The 21,693-nt window shown below is 45.4% G+C and overlaps 1 protein-coding gene across 1 annotated transcript in view; it reads left to right on the top strand.

The window, feature by feature from the left end:
* Nucleotides 1-501: 501 nt before the first annotated feature.
* RDM4 (RNA-directed DNA methylation 4) overlaps nucleotides 502-21,693 on the top strand; it is a 37,391-nt gene continuing 16,199 nt past the window's right edge. The window contains exons 1-4 of the mRNA XM_087398809.1: nucleotides 502-666; nucleotides 760-846; nucleotides 3,717-3,817; nucleotides 3,905-3,973. Of these exons, the coding sequence (XP_087254935.1) occupies nucleotides 522-666; nucleotides 760-846; nucleotides 3,717-3,817; nucleotides 3,905-3,973 (402 nt within the window). The 5' untranslated portion in view covers nucleotides 502-521. The remainder of the gene's footprint in view (nucleotides 667-759; nucleotides 847-3,716; nucleotides 3,818-3,904; nucleotides 3,974-21,693) is intronic.

Below are 21,693 nucleotides of genomic sequence, written 5' to 3'. Positions count from 1 at the left end.
GCCCATGGTCTAATACGAAGGACATAGATGCCTACGACCTACGTTCTCCGAGTAGGAATCGAACGAGGGCAGGCGCCCTTCCACCAGAGCTCCTAGATTTTGTATTGTTAGATCTGCTAACCTCCATGTTAGGGCCGTTCCACAAGCATTCGGACGGGTTTGGAGCTTTCCCCCATCCGGGCAGGTGTTGTTTTGACCCCTATGTGGACAGACAAGGCTACACAACCTGTCCTTGAAAGGTATTGATTGGATGTGCAGGTCCAGAGATTCCCTCAGCTTCCTCACCGCAGCATCATTTCACCCATAGGTGACTTTTACTTGTTGTGCAGTCCGGGCCCAAATCTGCAAGTGAATGGAATGCTACCAATTAAGCAAAATGCTCCTCGTCGACACCGACCGGACGACCCTATGACACGTGGCATTGAACGGACAAGGCACGTGGCCCTTGAGCCCCATGCAAAAGCTCCCTTTGTATTCCAACATCAAAAGCTTGTCCCAAAATTGTTCTCATCAGCTCCCCAATGGACGATCCTCCCATCGCCATGGCACCTCCTCTAGCTCAATCAGGCACCGGCTCCACTCCAGATTCCTCCGCCACTGCCCTAGCTAAACCTTTGGTCGTTCGCATGAAGAGAAAGCGGCTTCATGCTCCTATCGAATCTATCTGTAATTTCTGCCCCTTTGTTCTCTCCGCATGCATGGAATGAACCTTCCGTCGTTACCTTGCGCTTTCCCTGACGGCGCTTGCTTTTCATCCAGGGTTGGAGCTGTCTGAAAGACCTGCCAAACGCGTGGAATTGGACCTTGGCGCTCTCTCTCTCAATGACGACGAAGGTCAAAATGCCAGTATGTCTCACGGCTCTCTCTTTTGGCGGGAAAAAGTTCCTTGTAAATTATAAAGCAATGCAGTGGTTTCTTCTTCAGGCCACGCAATACATTTAGTCTAAATCAAACCTCTGATTAATCACTTTGGAAAAGAAAAGCTCATCGCCAATATATAGTGCTCGAGCAATTTGAGATTTATTTGACCAGGTCTGCTTATGTTTTGTCATTAGCACCTTTTGTGAATGCCTAGTTGCAACAAACCCTGTTTGAAGGGAACGCTTGAGCTTTAGAAATGTGGAGTCCCTATCGAGTTATTGCAAGTTGTTAGTTGACCAATCCAATGCTCTTTAATAGGCCATTATAGATGATAAGATCATGTATCCTGCCCATGTCTAGCAGTGCATGCCCAACAGCGCCCATCTATTTGCGGAGACTCTGATCTCGTCTGTGTCAACCTTTGGTAAAACGATAGAATCATCATGGAAATCCAAAAGTGATACTTGGTGTGTACCCGTCCTCGCAGGAGGACCTCCCCACGGCTCGAAAAATCCATGATGTCCAGGTAGAGGGCTGTGTAGGGCGAGGTCTTAGCCTCCTCAAGTAGATCGGTGGCGAAATGTGAGGTCTTGGGAGGGAAGTAACAGACTGCGATAAACCTCACGACGAGGGATCTTATAGATAGAGTATAGGATGACGATGGTTTATTAAGTACCCACTCTTGTAAGGTAGCTGACCACTTTGTTAAGCATTTGAAAACCACTGCAAGACAGAAGCTGATTTTGCACTAGGTTGGCTTAGGACTTGTTCTCAAGATTGCAAAATAGGGTCATTCTATTAGAAAGGGCAAGGTTGGACACATCCCAAATCACATCCTTATACATGGGGGGCACCTTGAACCAGGGTTTGGATTGAAAAGCTGTCCAACATGCATTTAGGTTAATAGATGTGGATTCGAAGGTATTTTCTTTTTACGTCCTCCTCTCGCTTATTGTACAAAATTTTAGGCAATATATTCCATTAACAAAAAGCAAGTAAGAATATGGGAGATCAAGATTTGTAGCTCCCTTTGACCAAAACACTTAGATATCGAAGAGTGCTTGTAACCAGCCTTCGATAAAATAAAGGTCAGTGATCCTCTTCTACTCAGTCATATACCTAAAAAATAGCCACAATGCAAGCTTCAGTCACTTCAACCACTTAACAAAACTTAGAAACAAACTTCAAGAACAACTAAGGGGAGGCTAGAATGCCCTGCTCAGTGAAAAACAGTACACAACATGCCCATTGGCCCCAAATGCCTTGGCGCCCCTTTCGGTATTTATTTAATGCTTCTGAATGGAAATGCTTTACACCAGGGGTTCACCCTTGCACTGTTCCTCTCTGCAAATCACTATCTGTCTTGTGGGCATCTAATCCAAGTGTACCACTAGAATACCAATAGCAAGGCAATCTTAGGCATCCACTTCTGACTTGTCCCAATTGAAAGGCATTCAAGCATCCAAACCACTAACAAACAGTGCTCAGAGCAGTCTCAAGGCTATCACATGCATCCACACTGTCCTTAAGTCTTTCCCCAGGAACACCCTTGCCTCTTGGTGCTTGCTAGAACGCAAGAGAAACTAGAAATGACTGCAACACACCACACATGCACTGCAAAATGCTTTAAAGCAAGAAATGCAAACAAATGGAAGTCCAAATCCAAATACCTGCTGTTTGTGGCAGAGGGGTGAGCTCTGTTCCTCGCGCCTATCCCCTGTCAGGCTCCCAGTAGGGTGCAGGAGACTTCTAGTTTCAGGGAGATGAGAGTAAAAGCAAATAGAAGGTGGAAGGAGCCAGAAAAAGAGCTGTAGACGACAAAAAGCTACCAGATCTGCCGCGAAGTCTCTGCTCTCGAATATGTGCCAAGAAATCCGCGTCAGACAAGTGCCCTCGAATTCTATGCCCTGAAAAGCACGTACAACTGCTTGGAAGAGTGCGCTAGTAGTCCTACAACTGTAGCCAAAACGTGAGGAGTGCAGCCAACACCAAAAAGTGGAGGAGAAAAGCTAAGCTTGACGTTGAGATCTATGAAGGGAGCTTCTGCTAGGCCTAGAATGCTCCAGGAGGTTGAGGGGAGAGAGATGGAAGGTGGGAGGAGGGCATGCACCTACATGCATGACACTTGGCCCTTCATTAAAGCTCTAACCCACTTGACCAAGGACGACGTCGGTTGTCCTTGGGCCCAACTTTTAGACCCCTCTCTAGTGCCTATGCCTTGCCCCTAGGACCTAGTGGTGCACCTAGACTTTGCCCCTAGGAACTTCTAGGAAGTGTGCACTTCCTCTAGCCAGTCCCTCATGGCCAAACCATTACTACACTTAACCACGGTTAACCCCTGGTTAAGCGTGGGTTGAGTTGTAAGGGTACTTTACATCACTTTTCACGTCCCCGTGAGAGTGCTAAACACTACACAACTCAGGTTTTGTAGCGTCTTGGGAGTTGAAAAACACCAACCAAAGTAAGGGGGAGATATCACCCATATTTTCACCATGTTTTACCCTTGATCCACATATAAGTCCTCTGTCACAATATCTGAGGTTTTGGATTTATGCTGGATTCTGACTTTAATCAAGCACTAGCTACATTTTCATTAACTCCCGCCCTTTCTGTACAAGACTTCATGTCACATATGAATGAAATTCCAAGTTACGTTTTGCATTTTGTTTATTTCACCTAGTTGAAAAAGTGTATTTTAGATGAATTGTGTTTCTGTGCATTATGGATGTAAGTGGATGGTTTGTTTTAAACCTCACGAAGTAGATGTTTATTCTAAGATGTGCACAACTAAAAACTGCTCTTCATGCTAGTTTTGTCAATGCACAATGACTGATGCGTTCTTCTAAATTATCCAGGTAAAATGGCGGAAGCAAAGGCTACTAGACTGCTTTTCCGCCATCTCGATACCGTTACTCGTTTTGGAGCAGAAGAGACTACTAGGATGGACTCTCTTTTGGTAATCAGTTTTCCAACACAGCACACATGTAGTGAGCCGTAGTTAAAACCTTTATTAGACTTGAATGTAATCTTTGTACATATGCAGAAGGAGGCTCGCGATGGGAAGCCACCTTTAAAGTGGAAGGAGAGCAGACAAGACTTAATGAAAAGCAAGGTAAGGTTTATGAAACGTGCAAACAAAAGAGAAGTGAGTGCAGATGATGTTAAATGATAAACAGGAAACCTTTGGTCCATTCATCGAGCAGGAGTCCTTATAGACAAGTTCATAATGTAAGAACCTTGGGTTTGAATAAAGAGGAGAGACACAGAGAGAAACAGCTGCAGACAATGCACCTAGCAGAGCTGCTAGTTGGGATCGAAAAATCAACCGACTCTTGAAGATCCAAAAAGCATGTAGATTTCTTCAAATCTCAAGCTTCTGCTCTCCTCTGGTTGGCTCAGAAGATTGCTGAGCCATTGTGCATTCTCACTAGATGAGTCAGAAATCAAGCTAAGTCAGTCTTCCAATGTGAATGCCTTTCAACCCCTGCTTTTGGGAGGTGCTTTTGAGTCTGGCGTCTTATCACCTGTTGATAATCTTGATCTTTTGATCTCTTGCGATGGCCCCAGCTTGGATGTCTTTGCAAGCCCATAAAAAAGCAGAAGGTTTCATATCAGTTGTCATTTCCAAAAAATGGGAAGCTAGAACTGTAATTTTTCCCCTGGATCTTGCCATAATCTTTGTAGCATTTTCTATGTCACTAACCCCTTGATCTCACTTGCATCCTCTTAGAGAGAGAGAGAGAAAGGAAGAAAGAAAGATATATTAACATCCGCAGAAGGCCTCACGGGCATATGGGACAAAGTATACTAGATGGAAAGGAAACTCATACAAGCCTCGAAGGGCTGAATCAAAGGGGTGCTAGGGCCCTTGCTGAGTGCTATGCTAAACTAAGCCATAGAGCTCAAAAACTCAGACAAAAACCAGAGCTGAGAGACTGAAGCTGAAATCAGAAACCGAAACCAGGCACCATGGCGGCTCTCCGGTGGGCTGCAAAGATCTCCCGGATCTGCATCTCTCGGCTGTCTCATGCTGTGGTGGAGGGGGTGCTCTCCTCGACCTTTGTATCCGATGGGCTATGTCCAGAGTGACTCCTCATCTCGGGCAGTCCCCTCTGAGGAGGACGGATATAGGGCAGACCTTGATCGTGCGTGCTCTGGTCACTCTTCGTGTCGTGTGTGGACTCTGCATCCCTCGCTCAGCAGTACCATGTTGTCTCTCTCCGTCGATCCACAGTGCCCACAAATCTCTTCCTCCACCCCACTGTATCCTGGAGCCAACTCAAATGCATAGAAGTCAGTGACATGTCACTGTGCTCGGTTTGCCTCAGCATCCTGTTATGCTGTACTTACCTACTGCTGTCTAATCTGTCGTAGTAGCGTATCTCTGTGCCGTCGCATCTAAATGAGATAGAGCCCGATGCAGACTTGGTCCTAGAAATGGATCTGTGGTGATAGTGGATCAAAGCTGTGTCCCTCTTGAAAGAGGTAGTGGTATCATCCCCGGATTTCATAGTAGGTCAGGCAGACACGTAAGAAATGCTCCTCTGTCTCAACCTCCCGCCAGTGTGCATAACCTGTAGATTTGTTGCTCTCTAGGTAAGCCTACAACTCTCCTTGCCTCAATCCCCAGCTGTTGTGATGAGGCCCGCATCTGTCCAATGGCAATCCTCAATACATGTGAAACTCCTCTGTCCTCTTATGACGAGTCCATCCTCCGACACTCTTAAGAAGTGGTCATGATAGAATTGGATATTGGTAGGAAACTCTTGGTCCTCACCCAAGCCTGAGATGTATGCAGTTGGAGGAGATGTAACCGGATGATATAGTTAATCTCATCTCGAGGGATTGACTCGGGCGGTGCATCCATTCTGTACTAGAAGGGGGGAAGCTGGTCCATCTGGATACGGTGACTAGCAAACCATGTGGATACACGTGCATACCATACTGCATCAGCCCCACTCTTAGCTAGCTGTATGGATGACTCTAGCGCTTGCCTCGGTAGTCTCCAGCGAGTAAGGACCAGACTTTGTGGAGGAATGTCATTGTCTGGAAAATGACATCAACCTGGAGAGGTGTCATGGCAAATTCTGCCTGTACTATTTGTTGGGGGATTGAGGGCTTACTACGAATCATCCTAGAACCCATAATAAACTGTAGCCACTCAAATCTCCTCTATTGTGTCGCTGAGAGGTCGCTTCCCCAGAAAGGTGCTGCATACATGGCAGTCAGTCTCACTAGTGTGTCGAAAAGCCAGCTCTTCGTTGGTGGGTCTTGAAAATGCACTTGAAAGCATTGCCTCTCTAGTCGTCCAAAGCTCCCTATCTGCATATGAGTTGTGCTCTGGTTGCATGAACTGTCCTGAAAACTAGCCTTGTGAAAGCTGCCCCCAAGTATGTGTAAGACATGTACTACTCCACTGGCTCACCTCGGTAAGTGAAACTATGTTAGTGCAGCACAGCCCGTAAGGTGTTGAAGATTATGACCTTGGGCTTCCCAAGGTTAACATTCAAGTCTCTCTCCCTGCAAAAACCTATACTCCAAAAGAAGGGAGTAATATTGACCTATGATGTCAAGAAACAATAAGGCCTCTAGATGCCTCTGCAGTCCCTCTGCTGAGGATGATATAAGGACTTTGTGATCCCTCGCCTCCTAGGTGATTGATAAAGGATGTGATCTCATTAAAGCTCAAAGAGAGTCGGTGAAAGAGGGCATCCCTGCGTCACACCGATGGTGCTCTCAACCCAATCTGATAGGCCTCTCGAGGCACGGACTCTTCCTTTGACGGACTTGTATAGGCTCATCACCCCCAAATCAAAACCTCTGGAATCTGCATCTCCGGAAGACTCCTGATCATACGGGAGCATTGGATAGTGCGAAGGCCTTTTGGAAGTCTACAAAGCAAGTGGAGACTTCTGACACCTCGATCTCTCCTCCTCAATGATGACCTTGAAGGTGAAGCTGTGATCAAGGGTGGAGTGTTGTCATCGGAAACCTGCCTATCCTAGAGCTCGCTGCCCTTGTGCCTCCATGTGACTGCTGATCTCTAATGCTGACCCACAAATCTTGGCCAGAGTGTGGCCAATCATAAGAGTGGTAATTCACAAGTCCATGGGGTCCCGTGCTTTGTGTATAGGCATAATGGTGGTATTGCTCCAAGTAGATGGAAGCCATGGCATACAACGTGTTTGAACCTTTGCACTAAAATTGGAGCTAGGACCTCCTGCCCATGTGCAAAATGCTCAATCATGATCCTGAGCTCTCAAGTTATGGAGCCGTCGGAGTGCGCTCTATACATTCTGTACAGTGAACAAATGACATGTTGTGGGTGTGGGCATAGAGGACACATCAAGTGGTGTCTGCATCGGGACGTCATAGAGTAAGCTCGCATAAGTGTGCTTGACTCCTGGATCTGTGATGGGAATAGACAACTTCTCCTCAGATAGAAGCCCCCATCCAATGGTAGGGTCACTCCCTCAGAATGATCGGATCACCTCCTCCATCCTGTGTGTGAGGAAGGCCTCCCTCTTACGATGTGTTAGTGTGCCTCGTGTGTCGTCAGGTGGCCCAAGGCTTGCTCATGCGTGAGGTGCGATCTCATCTCTTTGCACTATCATACCAAGGATTTTGAGGGATCGTGCCAACTGGGGCATGTGCTATAGATCAGGTTGTGGGGAAGGATCTAGTGGCTGCGTCCTATATCACTAAGACAAGGATGTCCAGAGACAAGGATGTCCAAAGCACGGGTGAGGTCTGCATCATCTCCAAGTAGATCTTAGAGCTCATGAGCTAAGTGGCTCACATAGATTGGATCAGGAGCATGGTCAAAATGGATCTGGACACAGGTTGGTGTGGGAGGGGCTCTCCTTGTGGTTGGCATGGTAGCCGAGATGCTAAAGGCCAGCTATGACTCATGAGTGGTCAGCGCCGAGCTGAGGGAGGGCACAATAAAGAGTGTATCCGGTGCAAAGGCCAGGGGACGAATCAGATAATCCATTGTACTTGTCCCTCCACCATGAGGGAAACAAGTGAGCTTGCCAGACGTGGAGGCCGTTATATATAATTAAGTCATGGACAGTTTCCAATTCAAGTAGATGTCGCCCTACCCTGTCACATGTGGTGCATCTGCTGAGTGTCTCACTATCTCGAGCTCTGCTGGATCTAGTTCTGGTACTCTGAGGGAGTTACATTCAAAGTCTAGCAAGCCCACCTGCCTGTCTCCTGTGGGAGGTGCATTGAAGTCAACGAGGAAGAGGACGTCTCCTTGCCTGGAGAGAGAAAGAAAGAAAGAAAGTTTATTAAAGTCTTTAGAAGACCGATGGGTCTATGAGACTGTGAAAATTCTGATACAACAAGTTGTGGTAGTGGAGCTACTAAACGAGCATCCATACCAATGCAAAATGCAAAAATGCAGAATGGCAGTACTAAGTCTTAAGTACAACATAGTCATGTCAATGGTCGACTATATATCAATCTCAGCATCGTCATCAATATCATCATCATCATCGGTAGCAGCAAGATATCAGGATGGATGAGGCAATGGAGGCATGAAGTCGGCAATAGAGTGCTGTCGGCCACTTAGAGGTGCGGTCCTGGCACGTCTCCTACTGGTCGTAGCTCTGCGTCTGACCAAGGCTACTGTGACCCCCGTTGGTCGGGCTCTGACTCTAAACAAGGAGGGGATGTCCCCAAGTGTGATCTGTGTGTCGACCCTCTGCTTGAGCTGTCGGGTCACAGGCTCCGGGTCATGGTCATGTCGAGGCCTCGTCTCGTGGGGGTCCATGTGATCTAGCTGAAAGAACTAAGTGCCTCATGAATGAAACCTGCCAAACACCGCTGGTCTGGGTAGGAGAGGAAACAGGCCAAAGCCCCATAACTATCCCTGAAGAGGCAGTGGAAACGCCCTCGGATCTCATAGTACACAGGACACCTGAAGATGAAATGCTCCTCTGTCTCAACCTCCTGCATGTCACACAGTGTGCATATGCACCTCTCCCTAGGTAGTCGTTCTGCTCTGCCGCTCTCGATGCGAAGTTTGTGTGAAGAGACCCAGAACTGCCCAAGAGAGATATTCAGCGAGTGGGGTAGGTGAATCTGCATGTATCCTGGTGGGTCAATGAAACCCTCCGCTGTGATATGTAAGAAGTGATTTCTGTAGAAGCTAAGCTTCACTGGGAGTTCACTCTGTCCCAACCAGGTCCGAAATGTGTGTAGCTGTAGTAGATCCTCACGGATAACCTGGTTGACCTCGTGTGATAAGAGGGGAGAAAACGGAGCATGCATGCTGTACTGGAAGGGAGGTAGTCTATCCATGTGGAGCCCCAATCGCTCACACCATCTCTCTGTATGAGCATACCAGCACCTCTGGTCTCCTCCTGCTGCAAGTGCCATAGAAGAGGATAGAGCTATCCATGGTAGCCTGTTACGTCCCGAGGTATAATCTCCATATTCCCTAACTTGGTACAGATACGTGATGACCTGAAATGCAGCATCTAGCAGTAAAGGGGGTGACCCAAACTCAGCCTGAATGATCTGGTGAGGAATGGATGACTACCATGAATCATCCGTGATAACATGAAACCCGTAGCCGCTCCACATGGGCCCACTCTGTATCCGACAAGTCTGGCCTCCAACAAGGGCTGCCGTACATCCCCGCTGGGCGAACCAAGGAGTCGAAAAGCAACCCCTTGGTGCGTGGATCCTAAAAGTGCGAGCGGAAGCACTGCCTCTCTAGTATGGCCAATGAAGCATACCCTCTACTCAAGCGTGCCTGCATCGCAGGTCTCATAGTGAAGCTGGGTCCGGAGAGCTGTAATAGGAGAGGAGGGGAAGGGAACAACAACCGGCGCCATGGGCATGAGTGTGTCACTGATCGTAGATGTAGAGGGAGCTGAGACTGGAACTGGAGCTGAGCCTGAAGCGGGGCTGAAGTCGAAGTAGAGATAGAGATAGAGGGAGCTGAGGCTGGAGCTGAAATCGAAACTGAAACTGAATCGAGGGTTGAGGTTGAGGTAGAGATAGAGGCTGAAGAAGCTGAGGCGGGTCTTGCCTTTGCCTTGCTGTCTACCCCGAGTCCACTTCGGTTGTAACGTGTGTTCACATCCTCCAATTTTAGTTGTGTCATTTGCTTTTTTTTGTTGTCGTCGTCTTTCTTGGCTTTGTCCCCTAGTTCTCTTGGACCCTTTTTTTTTTTTTTGGGGTGCAGGTCTTAGTGTCCGACCGGGAGTGGGAGCACCGGCTCCCTCCCCATAATGGGAGGCACGTCCAGTGCAAGGTGGTGGTGAGGCGGGGTGGAAGCCTGAGGTGGAGAGGTAGCCGGGAGGTGGAGAAGGAGAGGCTAAGATGGCGAGGAGTTTTTTTTAATAAAATAAAATAAAATAAGTAAATAATTTGAAAAAAAAAAGGTGGCGAAGGTGGCGTGGGGCTGAAGCGGGAGCGGGAGGAGCAGAGGGGGGTGGCTAGGTAGGCTAAGCGTAGGGAGGGGGGTAGGGGCCGTAGGGTGTAGGCGTAGGATGAGTGTAGGCGTAGGGGTAGGCTGAGCGTAGGGCGTAGGCATAGGGGGCATAGGGATAGGTGTAGGATGAGCGTAGGGGACGTAGGGGTAGGCTGAGCGAAGGGGTAGGCTGAGCGGGGTGCGTAGAGCGTAGGTTGAGCGGGGTATTAGCGTAGGTTGAGCGTAGGGAGGGGGTGGCTAGGTAGGCTGAGCGTAGGGAGCGTAGGGGGTGTAGGGAGAGGCTGAGCGTAGGGTAGAGCGTAGGGAGAGGTTGAGCGTAGGGAGTGGGAGAGCTGCGTGATGTCATCATATACCGTCTCATATGGGATGTGTCGCTCTTTAGTGACTTCATGTGCATAGGATGATGTATCTAGGGGGAAGCAGCACACCACAATGAAGATCGGTCATGCCTCCAATAGCCGGACTCGCATCCACATGTGTCGTGCATGCTCCTCTGTGTGTACCATAGATATGAATGGTCGTAGGTGTTCCAGAGCCTCGTATCCCATTCTCTCTCCTCATCTCCCTCCTATGGGCTTCACTCCCATGTATATTCTGCCACTGTGGGCAGCCCTCTCATGTGATCATGTCTCTGTCTCTCCAAGAAAAAGAAAGAAACGCAGGGATCGACGAGCAAAGGTGCATCGCATGAGCTCTTGGGCTGGTGAAGGAACATGGAGACCATGTTGCAATCGAGAAAGGCTTAGATGTAGAGAGAGCTTATCCTTGGTGGAATTTGGGGAGTTTTTCTCTCGCGGCTGGTGAAAGGAGCTCTGATGGCGGCTAATTGAAAGGGCGAGGTCGCGATACGTACCTGGGGTAGAAAGGCTCATACGTTGGTAGGGGCCACTTCTTGGAGCACGGGCTGACCACTAGGGCATGGATGAAGGTCACAACTTAGGTAAGGAGGCGAGGTGGATCATCGCATAGCTCCGTTTGTTGCACGCGAATGGTTTCGAGAGGGGTTGGTGTAATCCAAACCAGATAAAATTCGTAATTCACTTAAGCACCGTGGGGCAATCGCAATTAACTATTTTGAAGCAAATCGCGGCACCCGGAGCAGGGATACTTGGCGCTGTAAATTCTGTACACTTCTTGAGATGCGTGCAGAATTTGTGGTAACTGAATCGCCTGGGGTGACCACTAGGGCATGGATGAAGGTTACAACTCAGGCAAGGAGGCCAGGATCCTCACATAGCTCCGTCTGTTGCACGCGAATGGTATCGGGAGGGGATGGTGTAACCCAAACCAGATAAAATTCGTAATTCACTTCGGCACCATGGAGCAATCGCAATCAATGCGGGACTCTTCTGAAGCAAATCGCGGCACTCGGAGTAGGGATACTTGGCGCTGGAAATTTCGTACACTTCTCGAGATGCGTGCGGAATTTGTGGTAACTGAATCGCCAATAAGATAGAGTGCTGGGAGAGAAGGGTAAGGAGCAAAACACAGCACTAGGGCCCAGAAATAAGGGCTGGACTCCCTCGAAGGTCTTTATTGCAATAGAATAATCTTTGTACAACTGGATCTTGAAAGAGGATAGAGCTGAGTACAATATTGATTTAGCAATGGAAATATTTGATACAACTGGAATGGTCTCGCCTTTTTCGTTGGCCAAAATCTTGTGTTGCTTATTCCGATGCACAAAAGTGAGGGTTCTTGCTTTAGAATCAAGAACTATCTCCTTTCTATGGAACCACGGCATACCCAAAATAGCATCATAATGCTCGAGTGGTGAAACATAAAACTCTTCATGGTCTACATAGTCCTGTACACGAATTCTGAGCTTTCCAATCAAAGGTGTGAGTTGGAGGAGTGGCTCATGAAGCTGGAAGACTATTTCCGCTTCTACCCCAAGTCTGAGGAGGAGCGCATCATTTTTGCGGGTATGCATATGCAAGACTATGCCCACACATGGTGGCGATACATGAGGGATTTGCCTCAGAAACCAACCACTTGGAGGGGTTTCAAAGAATTGATGGTCACTACATTTGTATCTCCACTTGTGTTAAATCAATACTTGGCTGAATTTTATGCCTTGTCATAGACCGGTACGGTCCAAGAGTACTTGCAACGTTTTTGGAGGCTTTCCCTGTTTGTGCAGGATGTATCTGAAAAGGGAAAGCTGCTGCGTTTCATCCATGGGTTAAGTTCTTCCTTGTTGCAGATGTGAAGGCACATAACCCTCAAACAATTGAGAGGGCAGCTCAGCTTGCAGAAGTATTCGAGCCTAAATATGCTGGCAAGCACAGAAATGCCATGGGCAGCTCGCATGCTTTGGGGTATGACATTGAGTCGAAGCCTAAGTTTGCTGAGTGGACTGACAAGAAATCTGCAGCAGCACCATTTCCTCTTTTTCCTACTGTCTCGGGTAGTAAGATGCCGTATGCCAGGCCTTACAGGTATCCTGATGCCAAGCCGGGAGGCAAGCCTACTGCTGGAAATGAGCAGGCTGAGATAAAACAGCATACACGGGCAATAATGGACAGCAGAAACTTATGTTTTAAATGTGGCGAGAAATGGACGCCTGAGCACATGAATGTGTGCAAGATGCGCAACAGTGGTACTGCCAAGCTCAGCATGATCATTGACCTCTCAGATGACGAGGATTTGTTTGATGCCCTAGGGTCTTTGGATATGTCTCAGGATGAGATGGCAAATACACATGATGTAGATGAGGCTCTTGACACTGGAGCCACGAAGGGCACTGACTTTCCTTTTGATTTTGGTGGTGCTACTGCGCATGACACTCATGCTTCGCATTCGTATGAGATTTTGCCCACTGGTGGCATGAGAGGCCATAGGCCAACACTCTTTTCTGTGGAGCATCACGATGCGATACCTTTTTATGCACGTGAAGATGCAGGTGGTAATGCTTCTGTGAACGAGGATGAGGTTTATTGGGATGCCCAGCCAACACTTTATACTATTTCCATGCATGCCCTGATGGGTGCCAAAAGTGTTGATACTATCAGATTAATAGGGATGATTAATGGCAAGATTGTGCATGTGTTGGTGGACAGCGGTAGCACCCACAGTTTTGTTTACTGCAAGACCTTACTGTCACGGGGGCGTGAAATTCTAAGTACTTTAATGTACTACAAGACTGTGACAACTTTGGTTTTAAAAGTCCAAGCGTGGGCTTAATAATGTGTAATTAACGCGGCATGATGCCTAGCACATAAGCGTAACTAATCCCTAGGCCCAAAGGCATTCCAAGGAATTAAAAGAGTGGTTGTTGGGAAATGCTGATGTGGCATTTTTAATGGGCCCCCTAGAGGGCCATGTACCTTCAGTGGCCCCCCTAGAGTTCCAGGTGGCTCTAGCGCCTTCTACATGCTCCTTTGCCATTCCTAGACCTTCCTGGGCCTTCTAAACTTCACGTGTGGTTTTCTCTCTCATCTTCTCCCTTTGTTGAGATTTTGAACTGGTTTTTCAGCCTCCTTCAGCTGAATTCCATTTTTCTTCATAACTCCTCACCCGTTTGGATTCCTCGACTTCCATTTGGCCGATGGCTTCCCCTCTGCCTCCCCTTCGCAGTGATTTCCCTCCGTGCGTTTGGTAGAACGGGCAGAGCTGAGCACTTCTTTTGTTGGTCGAATTTGCAAAAGTGGCTTTTTCTGGACCTTTTTGCTTCTATAGCCTCTTGGGCCTCTCCTCTTGCAAAGCTACAGCTTTTTGTTGAATTTCGAGTGGTCCCACGCGCTGGTTGACTGGTTTTTCTTAGTTTTGGAGGACTTTCCGGCGATGAAACTTTTCCAAAACCTTCTCAATGCATTCCTCTCTGAAGCACGCTTCTTTTGAGCCCAAGAACTCCCACTTCTTCGCGACAGAAGTGCTTCTTTTCGCATTTTTCAGTGGAATTCTTGCTGGTTGGCTCTTGTAAATGCTCTTTCTTCATGCCTTTGCACTCCTCTTTGGTTGAGAATGCAATTGGGCATTGGCTACTATGTCCTCTTGGCGATTGAGGACTTGGTTCGAGTTTTCAGGGTTTGGTGAGTTGTGATTTTGCTGTTGCAATTTCTTTCTGCCATAAGGTAAAAAATCAGCAAGCAAGAAATGACTTGGAGAGTATGGATGCCCTTTTGCAATTGGCTAAAAAGAATATGCAGGATGCCCAAGCCAAGCAGAAGAAGTATGCGGATGAACGCAGCAGGTATTTGTCTTTTGAAGAAGGGGATTATGTGCACTTATGCCTCCATAAGAACTGTTATGCCTCGCTGAAGGGTAACACCAACACGAAGCTTGCTCACAAGTATTATGGTCCCTACAGGATCATCCGCAAAGTTGGCGAGGTGGCGTATGAGTTGGAGCTACCCAAGACCTCCAGTCGGATGCGTCAATTTTACGAGCAAAAACCTATGAGCAGGTTTATCCGAGCGTGTTTTTCAAGAGATTTAAAAAATTGTATTTCCTTAGGAAACATGGTTTTTACACTTTTATTTTCACTAGAACTAGATCCCTTTATCATAAAAATGTACAGAATTGTCACTCATTCAATTTTACATAACATAAATTTTCTTGTTCATAGACATCCTTTGTACCCTTGTTATTACCTTTTAAAAAGTGTTGAAAAATAATTCCTTTAAGGAACATCCCTCATAATCACTCTCAATGTAATAATATTATACATATATAATCACTTATTAAACACATTTATATTAATATGATAAGAGCTTTCTAGTATTTTAATAGCATAAATAATAAGATATTTATGGATATGTTTTTAAATAAGTTTAAATTACTATAAATAAGTATTACCTTGGGCTTATATATCACTCTTATAATAAAGATTTAATATTTAATACTATATATGCAATATTTTCCAAAATATAATCCCATAGATGTTCTCAAATGGGGTTTTTCGATCAATTTGAGTGGCTGAATGACTATATTTGGACATTCGATGTGAAAGTTATGCCACTTTTAAAAGTGTTGTCCATGGTAGTTTCGCCAGCGAAACTACCTTGGAAGACTTACTTCAAAGGGGTTTCGCTAGCGAAACTACCTTGATGGCTTGCTTCAATGAGGTTTCTTTGGATAAACCGTTTCATGAGGGGGGGTTTTCAATGTCACCCCCTATTAAGTAAAAGTTGTAAGAAGAATCATAAGGGAATTTTCATAGAGAAGTCTACTCTACATGTGGGTTTCTTCAAAAGTCATCCCCTTATGTTATTCACCATTCCCAAAGATTCATGTAAAGATTTTTGTATAAAATGGGCATTGCTATAATACTTTGCATATTTCTAAGGGAAACTATGTTTTGTTCGGATCTATTTTTGCTATATTTTTATATATTTGGAAGCTTTTTTTTTCCTTCGCTCGAACGCTCAGAAGTTTTTGCTCGGAAAATGCTCATCCCCACCTCCAGGATTCATAATGTTTTCCATGTGTCCTTGCTGAAGCCACATGTCGGACAGCATGTCCAAGTCCTTCCTGAGCTACTACCTAGGCCACATACTCTATGTTCCAGAGCGCATCATGGGTTTCAGGGATCACGTACTCCGAAACAAAGTCTACATCGAGTATCTTATCAAGTGGCAAGGACTCCCTGAGGATGAGAACTCATGGCACTGCTAGGCCTTGGGCTACGCTAAGATGCAGGCACGCGTCCGCGACTCAATCTTGGACCAGACCTAGAACTGGGGAACGAGTCTTGCTCCTATCAGCTCTTTGAGAACTGAATCTTTGAGCCCCTTATATAGACTCGGGCCCAATGCGCCAAATAGACCTATAACTGGTTCGTACCCTTGCCACTCAACCCGAGAATCAAGCTTGCCTAGCCCTAAGCCTCCCCAGGCTACCTAAGCTAGTCTTGTGTACCCGATACACATCAGATACCAATCCGTGCACATGACATACTTCCCCTCCTCTAAGAACTCACTCCCGAGTTTGGTAAAAAACCCGGGATTGTCCTCTAGAGGTTCGGTAATGTCTCCCATGTTGCATCCTCCTCAACACGATCCTTCCACTTGATCTTGTATTCTGTGATAGTTTGATTACGAATCTGTCTTTCACGAAATTCAAGAATACTCTTAGGCTCGTGTGGAATAAAAGTCAAATCTGTAACTTCTATTATTTCTTGAGGAGAAACAAGTTGATCATCCGCACCCAGTAACTCTTTCAGTCTACTAACATGAAATACTGGATGTACTTTAACATCAAGAGGCAATTCTAGTTTATATGCAACTAGTCCAATTCTTTTAATAATCTTGAACGGACCAAAGTATCTGGGGGATAACTTCGGAATCAAATCAGTACTTAGGCTCTTGGATTCCTTGGGAATACGTAAATATACCATCGTCCCTTCAGAGAACTCTCTGGGTGAACGATGTCTATTAGCATAAAATCTGTCCCGATCTTGGGCACTTCTAATAGACTCCTTGGCAAACTGCAACATTTCTTGCATGTCTTCCAAGAATGTCTTTGCAGCATCATTTTGAATTCCCTTGAACCCAACTATAACTGGTGACTTAGGTTGAAACCTGTACATAAGCATAAAAGGACTTTAACTAGTACTTGAATGCTTTGCATTGTTATAAGCAAATTCTATCATGGGGAGATAGTCTTCCCATGAAGACAGTCTCTTAGAAACATATGCCCGAAGCATATCTTCAACCAATTGGTTGACCTTCTCTGTAATGACATCAGATTGTGCATGATCTGAGTAACTCATACTTAGAGTAGTTTCCAACTTCTCAAAAACAAGTGTCTAGAAGTTACTTGTAAACTTTGAGTCCTTGTCACTGACTATGTCAGAAGGCAAACCATATAGCTTAAACAAGTGGTCCACAAACTCGTGAGCCAACTGAACATCTGATATGATTGATCTAGTAGGTAAGAATCTAGCCATTTTTGTCAGACGGTCCACTATGATCCAAATGGAGTCATGACCCTTGCGCGTTCTAGGCAAACCGGTAATAAAATCCATGGAAATACTTTCCCATTTATTACCCAAGATTTGCAATGGCTGTAATAGACCCGCGCTTCTAAGGCATTCTACCTTAGTAACGTGACAAACCTGGCAACCTACCACATAGTTTTCAATAAATGCATGCATCTTACGCCAATAAAAGGTATGTTTCACAAGAGACAGAGTTCGATGTATACCTGGATATCCAGCACTAGGAGCATCATGACACTCCCAGGGAAATCTTGGATCGAAGATCCGAAACATCTGGCACACATATGTTTCCATTCCGGAACAGCAAGCCGTTTCTAATCATCCACGGACCTCCCGCCGCCTGTATCGTAGGTGGCACAATCCTTGAGTCTTGGTCAACCATGGAGCTCCCATCCTGGACTTTCTACCAATAAGAACTGAAATGACTATCAGTTGCGCAAAGCCCCCTCAAGGATTGAAATAGGTCTGAGGATATTTTCGTAAATGACATAGCATATACAAACTTGACTCGACTTAAGGCGTCCGCCACACTATTCATGTAACCCTTTCGATAACGTATTTCAAAATTAAAATCTTGCATTAACTTTGCCCATCTAGCCTTTCTTCCCCTCAATTCAGACGCGTCACACACATACTTGATTGACTGATGATCTGTCAATACAAGAAACTTCGAACCATACAAGTAGTGTCTCCAAACCTTTAGAGCATACACAACTGCATATAGTTCTTTTTCTAGTGTAGGCCAATGATATTGGGTGTCGTCTAGCTTTTTACTTCCAAAAGCTACAGGTCTGCCTTCTTGGAATAAAGCTGCCCTAATCGCAAAATCACTCGCATCGGCCTCTAAAACATAAGGCCGGGTAGGATCGGGTAATGCAAGAAGAGGTGCTTCCTTGATAGTTAGCTTCAAGGTTTCAAAAGCCTTGTTCAATGCATCATTCCAAGAGATCAGTTGGGTAGACCTGCAGCCACGACCTTTCAATGTGTTGGTCAAGGGTGCCGTGATGTTCGAATAATCACGCACAGACTTCCGTAGAAAAATCGTAAATTCTAGGAAAGAACGAAGTTGTTTCACTGTCTGAGGGATGGGCCATTCCAAAACCTTCTGGATAAGATCTAGATCAATGCTAATACCTTCAGAAGAAATCTTGTGTCCTAAGTAAATGATATCTTTAATAAAAAAGTCACATTTACTCATCTTGGCATAGAGCTTATGCTGTCTTAGAATAACTAAGGCAATCCGGAGGTGTCCAATGTGATCCTCTAGCGTTGGGCTATATACCAAGATGTCATTTAAGAACACGACAACGAATTTGCCCAGAAAATCTCGAAACAAATCGTTCATCATTTGCTGGAAGGTAGCAGGAGCATTGGTCAAAGTTCAAACCAAAAGGTAATATGAGAAACTTGTAGTGGCCATACCTAGTTTAGAATGCGGTTCTATCTATGTGTTTAGCATAGATACAGATTTGGTGATAATCCGTACGCAAATCAATCTTATTGAAGTACTTCGCTCCGGTCAAACGATCTATTAAATCATTGGAACGAGGAAGAGGGTATTGATTCTTAATTGTCACTTTATTCAATCGTTTATAATCTACACACATTCTCAACGAACCATCTTTCTTCTTTCTTAAGAGGACTGGCGCTCCCCAAGGTGATTTACTTGAGCGAATATAGCCCATATTTAGATAATCTTGTATCTGTGAAGCTAACTCATCCTCCTCAAGTTGGCTCATCCTATAAGGTGGAATACTAATAGGTTGAGCCCCAGGTACTAAATCTATGCGATGATCTACTGTCCATTCTCTGGAGGTAAACCTTTTGGCAGCTGAGCAGGGAATACTTCCATGAAATCATCCAACAACGTTCTCAATTCACGGTGTTCAAACACGCTTAAATAATTTTTGTTATTAACAGAGACAACAAATGAAGAAAGCGGAATCAAAACACACTGATACACATCATAATGAGAAGTGTTTATTATATTCCGAAGCTACATCGCAGATACAATAGGTCCCTGAGAAGAGGGGATATTATCACATTGAATACAAAATTGGGTATCCTTATCCAAAAAAGAGAGTTTATGCTCTTTCCATCCAATTTGAATATCGTGGGTTTTAAACCAGTCTATTCCGATTAACAAGTCCACATGTTCCAAGTGCATGACATAGCACATAAGAGCAGCTGTGTAGTCTTGAACCCGGATAGAAAGTGCGTCGACCTTGTGATCCCAAAACTGCTTCCCAGCTGCAAGCTGCACCTCGTAGGTGTGATCGCTAGGTATCGTGGACAGCCCCATCCTCTGCACAAGTTTGTAATTAACAAAATTGTGAGAGCTGCCTGGGTCAAAGAGAATGTGAATTCTTTGGTCCCTTACTTCTCCATAAACTCAAAAAAGGTCATGGGGGCCAAATAACGAATTATTAAAAGTGCAATTACAAGAAAGTGGGCAGGTAATGACATTTATAGAAATACCTGTGGCGCCCCCTTGTCTTTACTTTTTGAGCCTTGTGGGACCAGCTTTTTACACTTTTCTCCCCACTCTTGGGTCCTTTTTGCAATCTCTTAGGTCCTACACATGGCACAAACAAATTCCAATACTTTAACCCATTAGTGGTTAGCGAAATGCATGCATTCCTAGTTCTTGGACTATTTCTAATCCCTTGTGGGCGTCCCCACAATTCTCTTTTTACCAATGCAGGGCAAAAGTAAAACAATGAAACTTATTCTTGGTTAACCAACTTTACTATTCTTTGACCGAAGTCAATTCTAATACAGATTACTCTTTATTTTCTTAAGAGAAGTCCCAAATGGTGACATTTCCTCGACTTCTAAACAGTTGTCCTCAATTGAAAAGCTTCTTGATACAACTGTAAAACTTGAGGATACTCTATGAAGAATTCCTCATCTACCCACTTGGCATCAAGTGCTGAATAATTCTTAAACTTGACAAGGTATCTACGGATAACCTTGCCTTTGGGTCCTTTCTTCTCTGTATGATATATAATTTGTTCTGGTTGGAGGACCTCCTCCATTTCTTCCACCTCAGGTGGCTCTTCTTGAACTAGTTTTGGCCCTTGATACTTCTTTAGAAGACTCACATGAAAAGCATTGTGAATCTTCCAAGTCTCGGGCAGCTCTAGTCAAAAAGCGACTTCATTTATGGCCTCACTAACTCTGAATGGTCCATAATACGTAGGAGACAACTTTGGGTATACTTTCTCTTTTCCTTTCATCTTTTTGAGTCGTGCTTTTTTCAAACTTTAGTAAGACCCAGTCTCCTTCTTGGAGATTTTGTTGCCTTCTTTTGGTGCTTGTCTGCTGCCTTCTTTTGCTTTTGTTGAGATCTTTCAATTGCTGTCCGTACTTGAGAGAAAGCTGCATCGAAGTCGCGGACATACTGGTCGGTTGCAAATATCTCGTCCATTGTTATGAGGATAGGTGGTAGAATCATCTTTTCATAAATAACTTCGAATGGGGATTTTCCTGTGGAGCTATGAACAGTGTTATTGTATCCAAATTCCACAAGAGGAAGATACTTGGTCCCCATATTATCAAATAATGCTCTCCAGAATAAACTAGTCATCTTGGGGTCTTGATCACTAACAATCGACTTAGGCATCCCATGGTGCTTGAAGATCTGTGCCAAAAACAATCGGGCCATGTGATCTGCCTTAATAGTTTTTCTTACTGGAATGAAATGGGCCTGTTTGCAGAACCTGTCAATGATGGTCCATATCCCATCATTCCCGTATTTGGATCTAGGAAGATGAAAAATGAAATCCATGGCGATGCTTTCCCATGGTCCCTGCGGTATGGGCAGCGGCATGAGAAAGCCTGGGGTCTTGTGCCTATCATACTTTACCTTTTGGCACGTAAGACATTTAGTTACAAACTTGTGAATGTCTTTCCACACCCTTGGCCAAAAGAAATCTCTCTCAGAAGCTTGTGTAGTAGACATAATACCTCGATGGCCTGCATAAGGAGGAGCATGACATTCTTTCAAAACTTTGGCCTTGGGTCACACAAAGATGATCATCTTTCATGAGAAATTCGTCTTTCAGTGTATATTGGCTGGATGATACCCCCTGCTGAATATTTATCATGGTCTCTCCGAAATCTGGATCATGTGAATAAAGCTTTTTCATGGCTTCCAAGTACCGGTGATATGCTATGGTGACATTATTCACTTTAGGCCTTCTAGATATAGCGTCCACAACCCTGTCCGAGCTCCTGAGGTATAAACAATCTGAAAATGAAACTTGGACAGAAAATTCGCCCACTTCATCTGCTTTTCGGAGATCTTGGTTTGAGTCAAGAAATACTTGAGTTACGTACATGGACCAGTACCTGCTGACCTGGCTGCTGACGCAGTCGGTTGACATGACTACCTGCAAGGACTGCTGGCAATCTGTTGATGTGGCAATCCAGTATG

This window comes from Dipteris shenzhenensis, chromosome 27 (assembly GCF_047967505.1).
Source record: "Dipteris shenzhenensis isolate YYH24624 ecotype China chromosome 27, Dip_SZ_1.0, whole genome shotgun sequence".
NCBI classification, from domain to species: Eukaryota; Viridiplantae; Streptophyta; class Polypodiopsida; order Gleicheniales; family Dipteridaceae; genus Dipteris; species Dipteris shenzhenensis.
Note: the sequence above shows the minus strand (reverse complement) of the source record. Positions and strands in the feature narration are given on the sequence as shown.